Source organism: Sciurus carolinensis, chromosome 6, assembly GCF_902686445.1.
Source record: "Sciurus carolinensis chromosome 6, mSciCar1.2, whole genome shotgun sequence".
Lineage (NCBI taxonomy): Eukaryota > Metazoa > Chordata > Mammalia > Rodentia > Sciuridae > Sciurus > Sciurus carolinensis.
Window position 1 is genome coordinate 129,812,482 of NC_062218.1, and position 21,631 is coordinate 129,834,112.

At 43.8% G+C, this 21,631-nt stretch overlaps 1 protein-coding gene across 1 annotated transcript; it reads left to right on the plus strand.

The window, feature by feature from the left end:
* The first annotated feature begins 1,753 nt into the window (after positions 1–1,753).
* Positions 1,754–21,021, plus strand: Lman2 (lectin, mannose binding 2). The gene is made up of 8 exons (XM_047556029.1): positions 1,754–2,138; positions 2,311–2,429; positions 12,420–12,537; positions 13,234–13,313; positions 13,494–13,655; positions 13,767–13,881; positions 17,267–17,386; positions 19,755–21,021. Exons 1-8 carry the CDS (start codon positions 1,943–1,945, stop codon positions 19,796–19,798), a joined length of 954 nt encoding a protein of 317 aa, XP_047411985.1. The 5' UTR covers positions 1,754–1,942; the 3' UTR covers positions 19,799–21,021.
* Positions 21,022–21,631: the final 610 nt, after the last annotated feature.

Below are 21,631 nucleotides of genomic sequence, written 5' to 3' on the forward strand. Positions count from 1 at the left end.
CACCAAATCAACCAATTGTGGATGGGAAATATTAGGAAAAATTTTTGAATCTATACTGTATACAGACTTTTGTTATCATTATTCCCTAAATAAGTAAATGTAACAACTATTTACATTTCATTTACATTGTATTAGATATAAGTAATCTAAATATGACTTAAATAGGAGAGGATGTGCATAGGTTCTATATATGCACAAATGTTATGCCATTTCCTTTTCTTTCTTTCTTTTTTTTTTTTTTTGTATTGGGGATTTGGCCCAGAGGTGCTTTATCACTGAGCTATATCCTCACCCCTTTTATTTTTGGAGCCAGGGTCTCACTAAGTTGCTTAGGACCTTGCTAAGTTGCTGAGACTGGCCTCAAAACTTGGGATCCTCCTGTCTCAGTCTCTCAAGTCACTGGATTATAGGCCTATGCTACCATGTTCAGCCTCAATGCCATTTTATGTAAGAGACTCAAGCATCCCAGTTTGGTACTGGGGGGTTCCCTGGAGCCAATCCCCCTTAAGATACTCTGTGGTGTATATACAAGCACACCATGATAATGTATTGCTTTATCACAAAACAGTAATTTAAAATATATGACTCAGAGCTGGGCATGGGGGTGCATGCCTATAATCCCAACTACTTGGAAGTTGAGGCAGGATTAAAAGTTCAGGGTCAGTCTTAGTAATTTAGGGAGACCCTGTCTCAAAAAAAAAAAAAAAAATTGCTTTTTAATGGGATGGAGATGTAGCTCAGTGGTAAAGTGCTCCTTGGTCCAATTCCCAGTACCACAAAAATAAAACAAATAAATGACCCAGAAAAGAAGTCTCAGTACTCAATGCTGAATAAATTCATTCATTTAAGAGGGCAGCTTTTTAAAATAAAGGAGCGCCCAACCAACATCACATCCTGTGGTTTCATAACAGGAATCATTAATTGAGACAATTGATGTAAATTAGTGGCCAACAGGAGGCTAGGTTGGAAGAGGGCTGCGTTTATAGAGAGGCAGTCCTCTCAGCCCCAGTCTGCAGTGCTCGTGCTGGAATGTGGGTCTAGATTTTCCAACATTTTCTTGAAAAAGCGTCAATCGGGATTTCCGATGTGAATTTAAGAACCCTGACTTAGAAGCATTAGTAATTAAATAATTTATTGAACTAGTTTCAACCTCTTATCCACGGCAAGCTTTCCCAAACTTGGATGTTTCTTCCAAGATAGGGCATCGTCATGGTTTGGATCCAGATGGGTTCAAACCATCACTAGGGTCCCTGGCCAAGACACAGGTCTGCTCCCTTGCTTCAACCCGACTGGACCTGCGGAGTCGGAGGCAGTGGAGGCCTTTAAACAGTGGAGAATTTTAAGTCTCTAAACGCCTGGAACTAGCTGGAACAGATAAAGTGAGAGTCGCCTTAAAGGCTTACCGAAGGCTACTCAGTGAGTCCAAGGCATCAGGCCTGCTACCTCTATTTAGAGTTCACCTCCCCCAACAGCCCCCACTTTAAACTGGGAAAGAGCTTTCCTGAGAACTGAGTAGCGGCAAGAGGCCAAGGGCGTCGTACTGCTGCGGGTCCAGTCAGCGAAAGCAGCCGATAAAAACTACAAATTCCGCGATGCTCCGCTCGGAAGAAGCACGCGCACTTCCCGTCGGCTCAAACCATTTCTCTGCTCATTGGCTTACAAACCTAACGTGCTGCTCTATGATTGGCAGCAACTCTGTCGCGCGTGAGAATCCATTGCCGAGCCCGGCTAGCAGGTGCCTGGAACCTACAAGGTGATGGAACGGCACTCAACCAGGACAGGGGGCTGCCCATCTAATAAAGCTGCCGTCCCCTTGGCTGCGAGGCTTTGTTTTTTAACTCCCCGGTGACACTAGAGTTGGAGGGCTTCCAGCCGGATGCCATTAGATAGGACACCCGGAAGGCGGAAGTCCTAGGACGGAAGTGGCCGAGAGGAAAGGAGAATGGCGGCGGAGAGCTGGTTTTGGAGCTGGGGCTGGGGCCGGCGGTGCCTAGGGAGACCTGGGCTTCCTGGCCCCGGCCCTGGCCCCGTTACACTTCTACATCTTCTGCTGTTGCTGGCGTCAGTGGTTGCGGATATAACTGACGGCAACAGTGAACACCTCAAGCGGGAGCATTCACTTATTAAGCCCTACCAAGGTGAGGCCCGGGAAGGGAATGAGTGAAGGGTGAGGGCAAGACTGAACTGGGGTGGGGGAGGGCGTGCCTTTTTTTTTAAAGGCGAGCAGTTCTGTGGGTTCCCCACCCTTCTCAATACCAGTCCTGGCAGGGCCTCTTACGCACCTTTCTATGCCCATTTCTCTGCCTGCAGGGGTTGGTTCCAGCTCCATGCCTCTCTGGGACTTCCAAGGCAGCACTATGCTTACGAGCCAGTATGTGCGTCTGACCCCTGATGAGCGTAGCAAAGAGGGCTCTATTTGGAACCACCAGGTGAGTGGTTCTCGAGAGGCTAGTCATACCGTTGAAGCCACTACTCCTTGCCTCTCCAAGCAGCCAAGTCCTGAACTTCGTTTATAGGCGTGCCCTCCTCCTCCCTTGCCCATTTCTTCCCCATTTTGGTTATTTATACTCACCAGTGATAAAAAATAATGTATATCGAGTAGTTACTATGTGTCAGGAGCTGTGCTTGACACTTGACACTTATTTTCAAAAGCCATGCACAGTAAGAGATGTAATCTCCATTTTACTAAGAGTTGAAAGTGCCTTACCTGAAGTCTCATAGCCATAAAATAGTGGAACTTTCAGATTGTCTGAATTGAACCCCTTTTAATAGTGGGAAGAATGAAACAAACTGGATCATTATTGGGTATTTTTGCTGTGTGATAGGCACTGACCTTGTCAGACATGATTGCATTTAATTCTCAAATGGGCTGTTTGAAATAGATGGCTTTCTGTCTTTATGTAGAGGTAATGCAGCCAATAAATGGCAGAAACAGTAAACTGATCTGTCTGTTCTCTGAGCCCAGTAGTACACTTGGTACACATGACCCCCTTTCTTTTGGACAGTGGAGGAACACCTCTGTATTCTTTTTTTTTTTTTTAATTATAGATGGACACAATACCTTTATTTTATTTATTCGTTTTTTTGTGGTGCAGAGAATCAAACCCAGTGTCTCACACATTGGAGGCAAGCGCTCTACCACTGAGCCAGGATCCTAGTCTCACTCTGACATTCTTTTTTTTTTTTTTTTTTTTTTTTTTTTGCGGTTCTAGGGAACGAACCCAGGGCCTCGTGCTAGACAGGCAAGCACTCTGCCAACTGAGCTATCTTCCCCAGCCCTCACTCTGACATTCGTAAAGCCTAGTCCCCTTCCCCATTGCTTGGTCAAGGGTCTTGTCATCAGTACTATGGAAAGTCTGGACTTGGGGGCAGTTTTAGTTTCTGTGACCTTTATTCTGGAGTTCAGGGAGCCTGAGGTATCTCTGGCATGTCATATATGAACAGTGGCCAAGATCAGGATAGTCTCCACACTGAGTAAGTCTAGGTTAGGAAAAGAGTGAAAAGGGAGTAATTTTGAGCTGGGTACAAACTTGGGAAGCAACCTGCTCCCACCCCAGCCTGCCTGATCCCACCCTTCCTGCAGCCCATACTGTTGGCTAGAGTCCTAGTTTTCTTCATCACTCTACTCTTTTGTCCCTTCTGGTTGACTTTCTTATTTAGTTCTGAGAGCCCACACTGTCCTTGTGTTACTTCATCTGCCTGTCCTCTCATTGCCTCTTCTCCTCCTGCTCCATGCCACTAAACTGCTGTTGGGGGCATCTGGGGTTACTTTCTTCAGTTTTTGCTCTGATCCTCAGAGCCTGGAGTCTCCTGGGAAGGAATAACTGCATTTTGCAGTCTGACTCTTGGTGCCTGGCATCTCCAGTCGTTACTCTGTTAATTTCATTACAGCCTCTGGCTGCCTTCATGCCTCAGGACCTTTGCACTTGTTGTTCTTTCTGTCTGGGACACTGCCTCCTGGTTCTTCTTGCCTGCTTGATTTCTTTTCATCTGTTAAGTCTCAGTTCATAGCCACCCACTCAGAGAGCACTTCATTAACCACCTTATCTTCCACAAATCACATTTCGTCTTATTTTGCCCCAGCCCCAGTGCCAAAACCACTCCTCCGCTGCCATTCTCCTTTTCTCTCTGCCACTTCTGCCCTATGTCTTCCACCTTCCGGGTGTCGTATCTAAGGACCTCGGACCAGAAGCCCTCCAACTCTAGTGTCACCAGGGAGTTAAGTCTTAGGGTTGTAGATTTTCAATTTTTTTTTTAATGATGCTGGGAATCAGACCCAGGGTCTTACTCATGCCAGACAAGCACTCTGCCGCTAAGTTACACCCCTAGCCTGCTTAGTATTTAAAAATGACAATGTAGCCTTATATTTTTCATAAAAATGAGTTCTATATAGCATTAAGTTTAAAAAAAAAAAAAAGCAAGGTACAAATAGCACTAGAACTATTAGAAATTGGGTTTGGCCACAAACAATAGACACATCCAAGCAGTGGCTTAAGTTAGGGTTGTAGGTAGCTGATGGTTAGCATTTATCAGTGGTTTGGAGATATCACAGGACTGAGGGCATTCTGCACTGATCTTTTTTATATTTTAATTTTTTTTTTAGTTGTAGATTGTTTGCTTATTTTGTGGTGCTGAGGATCGAACCCAGTGCCTTGCACTTGCTCTACCACTAAACCCCAGCCCCAGCCCTAGCCCTGTACTTACCTTTAATTAAATTTTCAGTCTAAAAATTACCTTGCCTTCCCTCACTTTCCTGTTCAGGTCCAGGGACCTTATCTGTTGGGCCCTGCTGATAGTCCATAAATGTTTGGAGTGCTCACTAAATTTCCAAAAGAAATTGCTCATAATTTTGTGTTCAGTGTTTTCTTTTTGTCTTCTTCACACTCCATCTGGGAGAGGTACTAAATTAGCATACACTCCCTGAGCTGCCTTCTGAACTGTGGCTTAGAGATGACTAGAACTCCAAGTGCCTGTTAGTTGGAACACAGGATTTGGGGAGGCTGAAGAGGCTGCCCAGGCCCCATCCTGAGGAAGTCTTGTGTGGAGGCTGGAGCAGTGGCCTTTAAACATTTTTTTTCTGACCTGCTAATCTAAAATTATACATCCCTTTTAAAATGTTATTGAAAAATTGTCTTATGTTTAACTATTGGCAAAGGGGAAGAGGGTGTAGCTAAGTAGGATAGTGCTTGCCTTGAAGCCCTGGATTTGGCTCCCAGCACCGCACCTCCCCCCCAGCCCACCTCCCCCACCCCCCAAAAAAAAAAAGAAGCAGCAGCAAAGGATAAAGTTTCCAGCAAAACTATTCAGTACTCTTAAATATTTAGTGGTGTCTAAATATTGCTTCTTGGATGTTTACTTTTCTTTTAGGCAATATGAATAAACTTACATTATACCTCAGTCTGTTTAAATTGAACTTGTATTTTCATGTCATTCCCCACACAGGATTTTATCTTCATACAATATATTTACTATTTGAAAATCTCTTATTCCTTATCCTTTCATAGTTCTTTGCAACTTCAAAATATGTGTTGTGATTTAAATTTTTTAACTTTGTGAAGATTTAATATTTAAGTTTTAATATTTTCTTTGGGATTATTGGTTCATAATTGATCAAAATAAGTACAGTACACAATTTTCTATTTTTATTTTAGTGTGGAGGTAAAGTCTCACTGTGTTGCCCAGGCTGACCTCAAACTCGTGCGCTGAAGGATTCTGCTGGCTTAGCCTCCAGTGTAACTGAGCCTGCAAGTGTGCACCACTGTGCCTGGATGCATTACACAGTTTTTGAATATCTATTATACAGAAGTAGAAATTTATTGAAATACATGTCAATGAGATGTTGTCTTCCTAGTCTCACCTGTATGGATAGATGCTAGTGGAAAAATGAGACAAGCTTCAATACCACTTCACTTTTTTTTTTTTTTTTTTTTTTTTTAATTTAATGTGAATTCTGAGAAACTGTTCACTTAAATAGTAGGTAGAGTTGGAGTGTTGGAATAAGGGGCCATTCAATATTTTGAACTTCTTTTAGTTTGTAAACCCCAAATTGTGTCGTGAGTGATCTTCTATCAGAATTATCAATGATGTGTCATCTGACAATTAGATTGCATCTGCCTTCCACATTGTTAGAAGCAAAGATGGAGAAACTACCTGACTGTAAAATTGTCTGTTCCTGCCAGGTGATTCTGGTTTTATTGGTGTTAAAATTTCTGAGCTTTCAACTGGGTGCGGTGGCACATACCTGCAATTGCAGCAACTTGGAAGGCTAAGGCAAGAGGATCGCAAGTTCAAAGCCAGCCTCAGCAACTTAGCAAGACCTTGTCTCTAAATAAAAAATAAAAAGTGGTTAAGTACCCTTGGGTTCATTCCCTAGCACCACAAAACAACTACAACAAAAATATATTATGCATACATACACATATTTATATGACATAGACAACATAAGCCTCTGAAGAATTTGAAGGAGGTTAGGTGTGGATTTTGAAGCTGTTTTTTTAATACCAGGGATTGAATCCAGGGCCTTGTGAATGCAAGACAAGCACTCTATCAGCTGAGCCATATCCCTAACCCTGCATTATATATTTTTAATGTCCTTACATATCTATGTATTGTTTATATCATATATATATATATTTTTTCCCCCTCCCTCTCTGCAGTCTTTAATCTGGGGTACATGGAGACTTTCTAAGGCTTGGATAGTTTTGTCAGTTCTCCACTTCCATATATGAATTTTCCTGAAGCTGACTTCCCTGCCAGCATGCCTGGAAGAGGAATATAGATTTTCCTTTCCCTCTTCCCTTTTTCAGTTGCTCTTCTGTTCAATGCACACCTCACCAAACTGGGGTCTTTTCTTAGTGCATTGTCCCCAGATGCAGAGAACTCCTAGCCCAGATGGTTTGAAATGTGGTTTCTAGGTTGACTTTTGCATATGTGTTATATGTTTTTAATTTTTTTCAAATGTCTGAGGTTTGTTTTGGTAATCTTTTAAATGTTTAAATTATTGCTATCTAGTGTGATTGCATCATGGTCAAGAATTTCAGTCCTTTGAAGGTCTATTAGGAGTTGGGCATGGTCTCTCCAATGCTCAGGTTTCTAAGAAATATTTTGTGCATGCTTGGAAAGAATGTGGATTCTCTGCTTACAAAGTGTACCACGTGGTTTAGGTCTTTAAGTCAAGTTTGCTGATTGAGTTAAAATCTTTTATATCCTTCCTGACATTTCTTCTGTTCATTTTTATCAGTAACTAAGGGAGGCTTAAAAAAGTTGGAAATAGTGTGATAGGTTAACAAATAAGAGATTTTCAAGCATTAATATATGAGGATAAAATTCTGTGTGGGAGTGATATAAAAATATCCCTTATTAATAATTTACCTTATTAATATTCTATTAGCAGTGATTCTGTCAGTTTCTGTTTTATATATTTTTGAGGTCAAATTAGGCATATACAGAAACAGATTTTTTGTGTTTTCAAGTAAATGATATCTTTTGTCATTAAGAGTCTCCTTTTAAAGTTTGTTATCCAGTTTTTATCCTGTGTCTGGCTTATTTAACAACATAATTTCTTTAAAGTTCTTTTGGTTTTAGTATGTATCAGTACTGCATTCCTTCTTATGTGTGAGTAATATTTCTGTGAACCACATTTTTTGAATCCATTCATCTGTTGATGGTCACTGGATCGTTCCCTCTTTTTGACTCTTGTGAATAGTGCTGCTGTGAACATTGGTGAATTGACGTCTCAGTCTCTCTTGGTTCTTCTGGGTATAAAGAAGAAGTAAAATTAGCAGGTTGTATGGTAATTCTGTTTTTAACTTTTTTAAAAAATATACTGGTTATTGAACCCAAGGATGCTTTACCACTGAGCTATACCTCCAGCCCTTTTTAAAATTTTTATTTTGAAACAGGGTATCACTGAGTTGCCTAGGGTCTTGCTAAATTGCTAAGGATGGCCTCAAACTTGCTTGCAGTCCTCCTGCCTCACCTTACCCAAGTTGTTGGGATTACAGGCATGTACCACCACCCCTGGCTAACTCTTAAATTTAGATATTTGATCATTTAGTTACCCTTTAAGTTTAACCTTTTATTTTGAATTAGTTGTAGATTCACATGCCATTGTAAGAAATAGTATAAAAAGGTCCTATGTGCCCTTATGTTTTATTTTTTAATCTAACATTTAGTTCATTTACATATAATTACCTATACACTTAAGTTTAATCTCCTGTCTTACTATTTCCATTTTTTTTAAACTGGTGCATTGTGGTTGTACATAATGGTGGGATTTTTTGTTAAACATTTATACGTGCACACAATATAATATAATTTGGTTGTTGAAGTTTGCCTTCTATTAATATCACTTAAACACTATTCATTATTCTCCTCAGGTTTGATTTCTTTAGCATTAATTTTTATTATTCTGTTTTCCTTTTTTTATTAGCTTGAAAGTGGCATGCTCTTATCTCAATTTTATAGTGGTTATTAATAGAGTTTAAAGTATATGTTTGTGTTTTACCAAAGTCTTAAGAGTAATATGTATTTTAGCCTCCTCCTTTGCATAATGCAAGGATCTTGAGACACTTTAAACTCTTTACCCTATTGCCATCATTTATTTTAATGCCTTCTGTTTTAAATTGTACAACACATTGTTTTATGCAAATATTTATGTAGATTTTTTTACCTTCATATTTTTTCTTTATTGTTCTTCATTCCTGAATCTCTGACTTTACATTTGGATTATTTTCCATCTTCACAAAGAATGAAAGATAGTATGAATCCACTGATAGTGAATCTTTTAATTTTTTTGTTTGTCCAAAAATGTCTTAATTTCCTTTCCATTCTTTTTTTTTTAATTTTTTTTAGTTGTAGATGAATACAATACCTTTATTTTATTTATTTTGATGTGGTGCTAAGGATCAAACCCAGTACCTCACACATGCTAGAAGCTCTCTACCACTGAGCCACAACCCCAGCCACCCCCTTTGATTCTTAATGGGTACATTTGCTAAGTATAGAATCCTACAGTGGCTATTACTTCCTTTCTTTTCCAAATGTAATCCATCTGTTGTCTTCTTGCTCCCATTGTTTCTGTTGAGAAATCAGGTATCAGGCCAATTGTTACTGCTTTGAAAGTATGTTTTCTTTCTTTTTTTTTTTTTATACCTCTGATTGCTTTTTAGATGGTTTGTTTTTGTTTTCTCTAACCCTCCCTCCCTTATTTATTTATTTAATAAAATTATTTATTTGTCTCTGCCTCTGTTTGTATGTGTGTTTGTGTCTAGGTATGGTGTGTTAATCTGTTGCCTGTTACTATAATGAAATATATGAGGCTGAATAACTTTCATAAAGAAAAAAGGTTTTTTTTTTAGTTTGCTGTTTAAGAGCCTAAAAGTCCAAATAGCATGATGCTGACTATGGCAAGGGCTCCATTGGCTACATGACTTCAGGACAAATGGCATCACTGCTGGAATACCTATGAAAGGGAGAGATGACATGCAGAGACCTGAAGAAGCCATTATTGAATCTACCAAGGACCAACTAAAAGCTCCCACCACCTCTTAATTATCACCATACTGAAGACCAGGCTGCTAATAATGGACTTTTAGGGGATATACTCAAATGTTATCTAAAACATAGCATATGGTTTTTATTCATCTCCTTCAGTTTGTAGAATATTTAAAGTTTGTGATGTGATGTCTTCGAATCAGTTTTAGTAAGTGCTTAGACATCTCTTTATTCCTGTGTACCATTCTTTGGTGTCTCATTCTGTGACTTCAGTTTTATGTAAGTTAGACTCTCTCACTCTTATTTCTTTCTTTTTTTTTTTTTTTTTTAATATTTTGTAGTTGTAAATGGATCTTTTATTTTTTCATTTTTATGTGGTGCTGAGGATCGAACCCAGTGCCTCAGACGTGCCAGGCAAGCGCTCTACCACTGAGCTACAACCCCAGCTTACTCTTACTTCTTTTACCACAATTCTATATCTGCTATTCTTAGTTCTCCTGCTTTCATTCTGGATATTTTTATCCACTGACCTTGAGTTCACTAATTCTCCCTTTAACTATTTTTAATCTGTTGTTGAACTTGCCCATTGTGTTATTGTATTCACAGTTTTTTTTAGTGTGAGTTTTTAAAATATTCAGTTACCTGCCAAAATTCCCAATCTTGTCCTTTATCTTTTTGAACATAGTACATGAGTTATTTGAAAGTCTTATTAGACTTATTGGCTTCTTTTCTTTTTCTTTCTCTGTCTGGTTTTTATTCATATCTTGTCACTTGTATACCAGTTTTTTTATGATTGTATGCCAGACATTGCACTTGTACAATTATAGAAAATTTGAGGCCTGAGTCACCTTAGTCTAAATTCCAGGGGTGGAGAGGATTCAAAACTGAGCTGAATCCCTGAGGACCTTTCTAATGTACTCTCACTTTTGGGTTTCAGTCTTTGTGCAAACCCCACTCAGAGCAAGGCCTCCACAGTCCTCAGACTCCTTGAGAGCCAGTTCTTGTCACCTCCTAGTCACTCCCTTCACATTCTGCAAATGTTCCCAAACTAGTGAATTGTCCAAAGCAAGAAAGACTCTGAAGTTTTATACTCCTTGTGAGCTGCCATGTGGGTTCTGATTAATTCCATGTTTTTGGGGGCCAGGCTCTTATTTGTGTTCCTGGTGCCCCAAGATGAAACATTGAATCTAGCGAATTGATGAATGAACAAACCAGATTGCCTACATTGAGACACACTGTTTTTGATTTTTTGATTTGAGTTTTTCCTGGTTATGGAAGCAATGTTCATTGTATAATATTCAAACATAGAAAGTAAACATTCCGCCCAGTTCTATCACTAATATCAGTTCATGTTTTACTTTTTTATTTCATAACCCTCCCCACAGGACCAGATCATTGATACTCTTTGCAGGAACTCCAGGCCTCTTGCATGCTAGGCAAATGCTCTACCTACATTCCCAGCCTCTTTTTTTTGTATCTTTGATATCTTTAGGTGATGAGTACTACTGGAGTCTCCCTTGTTCTATTAAAAAGCTGTAGCCAAGGGCTGGAGTTGTGGCTCAGTGGTAGAGTGCTTGTCTCACATTGGTGAGGCACTGGGTTCAAACCTCAGCACCACATGAAATATGAATAAAATAAACATACTGTGTCCATCTACAACTAAAAATATTATTAAAAAAAAGAAAAAAGCTGTAACCAACTTGCCCCTAAGAAAACCGGATCATTTACAGTCATGCTAGTTGTTTGAGAATGTTTGTTTCTATGCATACTTGTCAACATTAGATAATAATTTTTTTTAGATGTTGAAAGACCTTTGTTTTATTCATTTATTTATATGTGGTGCTGAGACTCGAACTCAGTGCCTCACACATGCTAGGCAGGTATTCTACCACTGAGCCCCAACCCCAGCCTGAGATAATAATGTTTTTAATAGCTGCCAATCAGTAGGTTAATCATATCTTGTTTTAGTTTGCCTTTCTGATTTTTTTTTTAAATCATGTGGTTATACACATCTTTAACTTCTGCAGTTTTTCCTGCTCATAGTAGTGGTTGACATCTTAGTTTTCATGAGCAGCTTGATGCATAAGACCAGCCATTTGCCTTGCTATAGGCAGTGCTCAGCTCTATACTTGATGTCCATGGCTGTCAGAGAGCATCTGCTTCTCTCACATGATGGCCAAGAGGCCCCAGAGCACCTCCCTGGTCAGCCTCCAGCACTGGTACTGGTACCTCGTTTAAGCTGGGCCTAGTTGGCAGGAGGTGTCCTGACCAGGAATTAGGCTTTAGAGTCCTTTGGGCACTGATTCAGCCTGATTTTCCTCACTTTGGAAGGTTGGTTAGAACAGAAGACTGGGGGGTAGGGTAGGAGAAAGGAGTTGATGTAATTTATGTTAAAGACCTGAAGGCCATAGGATATATAGAAAAGAGAGCAGAAGTTTTGGGGTCAAATAGAGCTGGATATGTATCAGGACTGTTCTCACATCTGTTGTAGATGAGTTTTTTGTCCCACTATGTGTTTTTGTTTATTTAAAATATCTGGCTCAAATAGGGGTAGTAACCCTTCTTCAAGATCCCAGGGTAGGAACAGTGGGGGGACGGAGGTGAAACAGTCTAGGAGATTTGGCTGGTGTGGAGACCAGGGTGCGAAAAGGCCTGGCAGGGCCTCAGGCAGCCTTGGGACACTGCATGGCCTACCTCTTCTCATCTGGGGGCCCAGCAATCCCTTCTCTTTCTGCTGAAAATGCTTGGGAATCCGGGGTCAGTGACATTTGTGACCCTGCCATTTAGCTCTGTGTCTGTGAGTAAGTGCCTAGTCTTAGTAGAAGCAAGAAGATAATTCTGTGGGGCAAGGTTTGTACAAAGTTGTTTGAAGATCCTGGGGACCTCTGAGCTAGCAGTGCTCTCTTCTTCCCACCCCCATCCAGCCTTGCTTCCTCAAGGACTGGGAGATGCACGTCCACTTCAAAGTCCACGGCACAGGGAAGAAGAATCTCCATGGAGATGGTATCGCCTTGTGGTACACCCGGGACCGCCTTGTACCAGGTAGAGCAGTACTTGCTCAGGTGACCCCACTAAGCCCTGGAGGGTGGGGCCCCTATGGCTGCTGGCCCACTGGGGAGGTCAGGGTGGGCAAGGCAAGAAGTTACCTGGGCTTCTGGGGCCAAGAGTCTTCTACTCTGCACAATCCTGTTAGGAGTCTGCTCCCACTTGAAGATAAAGTCCTACTCTTCTGGAAGGAGGGCCTCTTAGGGAAAGAAGAGAAACAGCTGGTCCTGCAGCTCAGTGCTGTACCCCCTAGTGGCCTGGTTTAACCATTCTCTCATTTTAAAGGGTTGTGTTTTTTATAAGTGTTAGAATATGAAGACCATCCAGTAGAGACTGTATGTGAACCTCAAGGCTATAAATGTTTCCTGTGTGGCCATTTATAGAAAATGTGCTGCCATGATTTGAGAGGGTCCTTTGTGTCTTTATCCATTTTTCCTAGACTGGGTAACCCCTTGACACCTCACAGCACATGGTCAGGTGGCTGTCCCCTTATAGTTCAGGCTTCAAACCTGCTACATTTGAGTCCCTCCTTGCCCCCCCCCCCCACCTCAGCTTCATCTTTAGGAATTCCCTTGTCTCCTGTGTGAATGACCAGTGGTTGGGCTATCCCACCCCTTACCCACATTGCCTTTGAACTACCCATGGGACATCTCCAATTTCTCCCATTGTGTGAGTATCTCCTTATAATTCCAGGGCCTGTGTTTGGAAGCAAAGACAACTTCCACGGCTTAGCCATCTTTCTGGACACATACCCCAATGATGAGACCACTGAGGTAGGGCCCTGCTCTCCTGTGGAGCAGGAAAGCAAGGACTAGGCAGTTGGCTAGAGGGTGGGGACTGGAATTTCTCCCTGGTCCTATAACAAAGCAGCCTCCAGGGGTTGGGATGGTGGGCGTGCCTGCTTCCTCCTGCAGAATGGGATAGTAACGTAGTAACCTGGGTCTTGTTCCCAGCGTGTGTTCCCGTACATCTCGGTGATGGTGAACAATGGCTCCCTGTCCTACGACCATAGCAAAGATGGACGCTGGACTGAGCTGGCGGGTTGCACTGCTGATTTCCGCAACCGGGACCATGATACCTTCCTGGCTGTGCGCTACTCCCGGGGCCGTCTGACGGTGAGCAGATGTGAGGGAGGAGGCTTACTGGGCCTTTGCTGGTTCTGTAGAGGCTGGGGGAAGTGGCTAGCTGGGGCCTGCAGGTGTGTTTGACATGCTGGATGGCCATAGGTGATGACTGACTTGGAGGACAAGAACGAGTGGAAAAATTGCATTGATATCACGGGAGTGCGCCTGCCCACTGGCTACTACTTTGGAGCGTCGGCTGGCACCGGAGACCTGTCTGGTGAGTGGGTTGATGGAGGAGCCCACCATACTCAGGCGGAGTCTTCCCTGGTCTGTTGGAACCTTTTGACGTAGTTGATCACCTTCTTTGATTTCCACACTTACCATCTTCCTCTTCCCACTATCTATAAATGCTGGTGTGCCCATGGCTTAGCCTTTGAGCAATCCATTAGCAATGTTTATCTTTAGGAGATAGACTTGAATCTAGACATTGTATACTTCCAAATTTCTATCTTCAACCCTACATAAGCAGTAGCCAGTGTCCACTCAGCTGCCCATCTGAGCCCTAACATACCCACAACTCAAGGCCATACCTTGTCAGTCAAGATGTAAATGACTCCTCTGACCTTCTAGTTGCTTAGACCAAAAACCCTGGTGTCATCTGGACTCTTCTTTTTCTTCCACGTGCCACCTCCAATGTATTGGTAAATTCATTGCATGGCACAGTCCCAGCGTAGTCTACCAGGCTCCTCCCCAACCCTGCAACATCTGATTCAGGGCTTACTTCTCACCTAGTTTAAGGTGTTCCTTGGACACACCAGTGTCCTCCTGCTTCTGGCTTTTGACTTGCTGTCTGACCTTCATCTTCTTAGAGTCTTGCTTCAATGTCACCACCTTGGTGGGGTCTTTCTGTATTCCCTCATTAGAATTTGCACTTACTCCTTCAGTCCCCAGCACACTCCCTAGGCTTTACCCTTCTTCATAGCATTTACTATCTTTGAGTCAGTCATATATTTGATTTTATTGTGCGCGCGTGCGCGCACACACACACACATATACTCACACCCTTTCTCTCGCTCCATGAAGTCAGGGATATGTCTTGTTTGGCCAGCAATGGGTGTTCAGTAAGCATTGTGATGCCTCTGGCCTTTGTGAACCTTGCCAGGTCACCAGGCCCTGGAAACACTTAATGGTGGCCCTCAGCTGTGATTGTCTTTTCCTGAATGCTTAGAAGGCATCAAATCAAGGCTAGCTCCTGCTGACCAGAACTGGGACATGATGTGGGTGATCTGACAAAGAGTTTATTTATCTTCAGGATAAACATTTTCAGGGCCTGTAACCTGTTCACTTACCAGAGACCTCCCCGCAACCCCACTCCTCTCCAGAGAACTACATGGGTCCACTTAGTCCCAGCATGTCCTTTGTTTTGTTTTAAAGTTGTGTTTTGCTTTTTTTTTTTTTTTTTTTTTTTCCTGGTACTGGAGATCAAACTTAGGGCTTTGTGCATGATAGGCAAGTGCTCTACCATGAACTACACCCCAGGCCTTTTATTTTGAGATAAAGTCTTAAGTTGCCTATGCTGGTCTCAAATTTGTAATCCTTCTGCCTCAGCCTCCCAAGTAGCTGGGATTATAGGCATGCACCACCATGCCTGCTGCTTTAAACTTTTTTTTTCTGGGGGGTGTGCCAGGGATTGAACTCATGGGTACTCCACCACTGAGCCACCTCCTCAGCCCAATTTATATTTTATTTAGAGACAGGGTCTCCCTGTGTTGCTTAGTGTCTCACTTTTGCTGTTGGCTTTGAACTCATGATCCTCCTGCCTTAGCCTCCAGAGCTGCTGGGATTATAGGAGTATATCACCTGCTGCTTTAAACTTTTTAATAGAGGAGGGTCAGTGTATACACCAAAGAGGTGATTGATCTAATAAGCCCCCTGTTCCTATCTCCAGCTTTACTAACTTATGGCCAGTCTCATTTCATTGATGGAGCCACCATAACCTTTTCTGCATCTTCTCCCCTGGTTACCTGATAAGTGTTTCTGCCTGGGTCTACAGAGGGTTTTGTTTTCATTTTTGTTTTTTGTGTATCTGGGGATTAAACCCAGGGTCTTGCACATTCTAGACAAGTGCTCTGCCACTGAACTACATCCTCAGCTCTTTCTTTGAGACAGGTTTCACTAAGTTGCCTAGGTTGACCTTGAACTTGTGATTCTCCTGCCTCAGCCTCCCAAGTAGCTGGAATTGTAGATGTATGTCACTGTACCCACTTTGCAAGTGGTTCTTGATGGGAACAGAACCAGATCTGTGGCAGGTGGATGCTCTCCAAGGCTGTGTGGAGGGACCCAGTAAAGAGTGGTGGAAATGGCAAAATGCCAAAAGTGGTAGTGTCTGTGGGTTTGTTGGAGAGTTGTTGATACCAGGCAGCCTGTGGGCAATCCGGTGATATAGTCTTTGGTAGGAAATGATCTTTTCATTTTTTATATAAACAAGACCCTGGGAATTTCAGAATTGAGGGATTTTCCCAAGATTACAAACAGGAAGGGACAGGAGTCAGGTGGGAACTAGAGTCTGACTTCAAAATTGATCTTTCCCCTTAGCTACTCACTGCCTCCAGGGACTGTGCATACTTGTCAGTGCCCTCATCCTGCCTGATCTAGCTGCCACCGCCTTGCTCTGTAGGTTCTCCCTTCTCATGACCCCAGAGATTCTCCCTGTAAAAAAGGCCTTTCTTAGCTGAGGCTCAGGTACCTCAATGAGTTGGGAAGTTAAGGCGGAGGGTTACAAGTTCTAGGCCAATCACAGCAACTTAGCGTGACCCTGTCTCAAGGGGAAAAGGGGGTCAGGTGGCTAGAGTTGTTATTTGGTATTAGAGGGCCCTTGAGGGTATTAGAGTTCAGTCCCCAGTACTGTCCCTCCTGCTCCCCAAATAAAAGACCTTTCCTCAGATTTTAGCGAGTTTTGCTGAGCTTACAGTTAGAGTTAGGCAGTTGGGCGTCATACTGTGGCTCTGAGACTCAAGCCCTCACCCCCACTAAAATGGGTGAGCTGTTACTATCAAGTGGTGGTCCTTTCTTGCTCATGCTGGTTGGACCATTGCCTTTCCCAGGTTTCCTCGGGTGCAATTTCTGAGTGTGTGTTGGGATTGGGCCCTTAGCTGGATGCTGCCTGCCCTCAGGAGGATCAGCTTCTCTGCCAGCCCTTATCTGGTTCCTGTTTTAAATATATACCTTCTGCCTTGCATTGTGTCTTCCATGTGATATATGTGTTCTCATTTACTTGCTATGGTACCACCCATGATGGATTATTACTCCTGTTTCACAGAAGAGGAAACTGAGCCTCAAAGAGGGCCTCATACCTGTAGACATAAAGCTCTTTTCCTCTTCACCCTGCCTCCTCCTCCTTGGTTTCTCTTCATTTCTTTGGTGCTTGGTATTGAAACCAGGACCTTGTGCTTGCTGAACACATACTCTATTACTAACTAGACACTCAGTCCCTGGAATACTGCCTGCCTGGGTGGTTGGTGGTAGGTAGGGAGAAAACAGCCCAACCACAGGCTGAGCAGTGCTCTCCATGTCAGGGATAGCAGCTTCTCTTTGAGGAGTGCCTTGGGCCATGGCTCTGAGGCTGGCTCTATGCCATCACAGGCTCATTTTTGATCCTGCAGACAATCATGACATCATCTCTATCAAGTTGTTCCAACTGATGGTAGAGCACACGCCTGATGAGGAAAACATCGACTGGACTAAGATCGAACCTGGTGTCAACTTCCTCAAGTCACCTAAAGGTATGTGCACCCACTCTCCCTGCTGGAGCTCTCTGCCCTTCCTGGTCTAGTTCTGACTGTGGTCTGGGCTCTTGATCAGCCCTGTCCCTGGTGAGTGGTGTTGGCTGGTCCTGCCTGGAGTTCCTGGAGGCCAGGAGCTTGGGTCCAGTGAGCTCTGGTGAGTTTTTAAGTAAATGATTGAGGCAGGAAAGGCAGTCTAACTATGAGGGTTCCTCCATGTATGTTTATTTTTGAGGCAGCAGCCAGTGATCAGTACATCCAGAGCACATGTGTTCACTCCTATCTGTGCTGGGCGCTGGGGGCAATGGCCATTAAAGTCAAGGGGCTGAAGGGACTGAAACCCTTAGGTTTCCTCATCTAGAAAGAGGACAAGGCAAGATTTGAACTTGGGTTTTTGCAAAACTCCAAAGTCCAGGTTCTTCTCATGGCATGAATTCTGCTGCATGGAGTGAATGTCATGGTTGGAGGAATGAGGCACCTCTACGCCATTCCACCTCCAGGTCCCAGGACCCTGTGGGCCAGTGGGTGATGGAGTTGCATCAAGCAGGCCTGAGCCCAACCCCCTATCTTTCTGGTATTTTAGAAGACAGAGTTCAGTATTTTAGATGATATCTCTCTTTCTCTCTCTCCCTCCCTCTCTCTCTCTCTCTCCTCTCTCTCATCTCTCTCTCCTCTCTCTCTCTCTCTCTCTCCCTCTCTCCCTCTCCCTCTCCCTCTCCCTCTCCCTCTCCCTCCCTCCCTCTCTCCCTCCCTCCTCACTCTCCCTCTCCCACCTCTTTCTCTCCCACCCCCCTCTTTTTTTTTTTTTTTTTTTTCTTTTCTTCAGTATTGGGGATTTAATCCCAGAGCCTTGGCATGTTCTGCCACTGAGTTACATCCCCAACCATTTTTATTTTTGATACATGGTCTCACTAAATTGCTGAGGGTGACCTTGAACTTGAGATCCTCCTGCTTCAGCCTCCTGGGTGGATGAGATTACAGATGTATTCCACCATGCTCAGCAACATTTCACCTTTTTTTTTTTCTTCTGATACTGGGGATTGAACCCAGGGATGCTTTACCACTGAGCTACATACATTCCCAGCCTTTTAAAAAAATTTTTGTGACAGGATCTCACTAAATTGCCAAGACTGGCCTCAAACTTGTAATCCTCCTGCCTCAGCCTCCCAAGTCATTGGGATTATAGTTGTATACCACTACACCCCACTAACATCTTACTTTTTAAAGATTCACATTGCTTTTAAACATTTTAGGGATGGAACACATCCAGCTACAGACTATCATCTGGTTAGAGGAGAAGAATCCTGACTGCTGAGTACTTTCAGAGACACTACCTGCTTTGCCCCATTTAACATCCCTAAGTTTGTAACAAAGAAGGGATTAACTTGTTTTCAGACATGTTGATCCACTTATTCCTTTGGCAGATGTTTCAAAGCTTCCTTCTGTGCCTAGCTCTATCAGGCGGGCCCTGCTGCTGGGGCTCAGTTAGCAACTGAGGCAGAGAAGGGACCAGGGAGGATTGGGAGCTCCAAAGCTGAGCCGCTTGTCAGGGAAGCACCATCTCTCAGGCTTCTGTGGTTCAGCCAGTGACCATTGTCATCACTGTGCAGGGGCAAAGAGGCTGGTCAGCAGGCCAGCCTGGGGTCGGGCTGTGCAGAACTGGAGGCTATAGATTGACTCATAGCTGACATTCTGTCAAATGAGCAGCATGAACACAGCTGAGAGGCCAGACTTGAATCTGAGGCTTGGCGGGAAAGGCCTGTGTAGACCCCATGGTGTGGAGGAGGCCAAATGGCAGAAATAGGCTCTGTCCTGATCCAGCTCCTCCACTCAGCCTACTCACAGGAAAGTCATTTCCTTCTCTCAGCTTTGAAAAGGGAGATCACAGGTGCACCTTTTAGGGTCATCAGAATCTGTGAGATACCACGTGTGACAAGGCATGGCACCCAGTAGGGTTCATCGACAGTGGCATGCAGAAGAGTGGTGTGCCCAGAGAGAGTTGCAGGGTGGGGTGGGGGCTCAGGACCTATAGGCTAGCCGAGGAGGTCACTGAGAGCTATGGGTAGGGGCAGTCTTTGGTCAGAGCTGTTTCTCCAGATGGGGAGGGAGATTCTCACATTATTACAACATGGAGGAATTGGGGCCTTATAAAGTAATTTCCTGGGCCTCCCTGTACAGAATCAAGTTTTCAGAGGGAGCCCAGAAATCTTTGGTTTTCACTGAGGTCCCACGTGTAGGGTGGGTGTGGTGGCCCTGGTGCTAGGACTGTGGCTTTATGTGGTCCTATTAGTCCTGTTTCCTGGAGCCCAACCCAGGGCAGGCCCCTGCCTCTTTGCCTGTTCACTTCCCCCTTTTTTTTCTCCCTCAGACAATGTGGACGACCCCACGGGGAACTTCCGCAGTGGACCCTGACGGGGTGGAGGGTGTTCCTGCTGCTGCTGTGCGCACTCCTGGGTATCATCGTCTGTGCCGTTGTGGGTGCTGTGGTGTTTCAGAAGCGCCAGGAGAGGAACAAGCGTTTCTACTGAGCACCTGGCTTGGCAGGGAAGAACCTGACCATTGGCCCAGGCACTAATGTGAACTCTTTTTTTTTTTTTTTTTTTACTGGGATTGTAAAAGAAAAATAAGACGACCTTATTTCTTAACCGTTTCAAAGAAATGATTAATAGTATTTTCATACATTTTGCTTCTTGCCCAGCAGGGACAGGTGGCAGGCCCAGGATCAGGGTGTAGCAACTCCACAGCTGGAGACAAGCCTCTTGCCCTGGGTGGCATCTCAGGAGCAGGAGCTTCTGTACCTGGGGCAGAGCTGAGGCCCTGTAGGTGGCCGTTGAACACTGGAGGATCCCCCAGGCTACATTGGGGTGGCTCCTGAGGACCCAGAGCAGTGGTTTTGTTCTAAGGTGTGTGTTTTGTGTGGTGACTGACAAGGCCCAAATTGGAGAACTTGGGCCTTCCCATTCCCCTGAGCTTCTCAAGGCAGACCTCAGGCGAGGCTGGAGGAGCAGTTGGGTGGGGCCCATAGTGTGACTATTTGCTAAATAAAGTGGAATAGCCAACCTCAGCTGCGTGACGCCCTCAGGGCTTTTCTTTTTCTTCTGATAACTTCCAGCTGGCCACTGCATTGCAGCTCTCAGCCTTTGCCACCTCCCTCGCTCCAGGTGAAAGGATGGGGTAGGGAAGACTTGGGGTACTATGCAGAGGGTACTGCCTCAACCCAGGCTCCGAGGGTAGGCCAGGGCAGGTGGTAGGACGCAGTGACAGTCTAGGAGGCCTGGTTGACCTGGAGGGACTGGTGGGGTCAGGAGGACAGGTTTGGGTCAGCCGTGGTATTCCCTTTGGTTTCCGTAAGGGAATAAAGATAACAGTGGAAGGAAGCCAGCTGCTGAAGGGAGAGCATGCCCGTGTGTCACCTTTCATGGTCACCTCCACCCAGGTCACGGCCTGCTGCATTGTGTCCCTGCCCAGTCCAAATCTGTCCCCAAAGAGTCCTTACCAGTTCCATCTCTTGTCTTTATCATCTCTTTCCCACTCACAGTTCAGTAACATTGGGTCTTCCCATCTCACAAAAAAAAAAAAAAACCAAACCCTGTCTTCCTGTCGTAGTCCTGCTTTTTGTGGTTAGCATTGTCAAATAGGTTCTTGTTTTTTTAGTTGTTGATAGACCTTTTTATTTTTATTTATTTATATGTGGTGCTGAGAATCGAACCCAGTGCCTCACACATGCTAGGTGAGTGCTCTACCACTGAGCTACAACCCCATCCCTCAAATAGGTTCTTATTGCAAAAAATATAGGTAGTGTAGAAGCCAGTGAAGCAAATAAGAATTATTCTCCCCTTGACCTTTCACTGTCATTCTCCAGAGCTCTGCACTGATCTATAAACTGTAGCAGTGTCCTTGCTATTTCCTGTGTTTTGGTAAACTCCTGTTTCACTGGTTAGGTGTTCAGAGATGGCTCACAGTGACTGGGAGATACCATTTCATTTCTTTCACAGGTTTGGGAACCTCGTCACAAAGCCTTAATTAAGAGTAGTAGTCTTGATCCTCTGTATTAAAATATTTTATTGAGCACTTTTTTCCAAACAAGTTTCTTTACTTGAAAAAGTAGCAAACATTGAGTGCTTTTCATTTGCCATTCTTCCAAGTGGATGATGTGTATTAATTCATTTCATTCCATGACTTATTGTGTGGACACTGGAAATGCATTAGGTCAGGCAGCCGGTGTGTCCACACTGATGTGTCCAT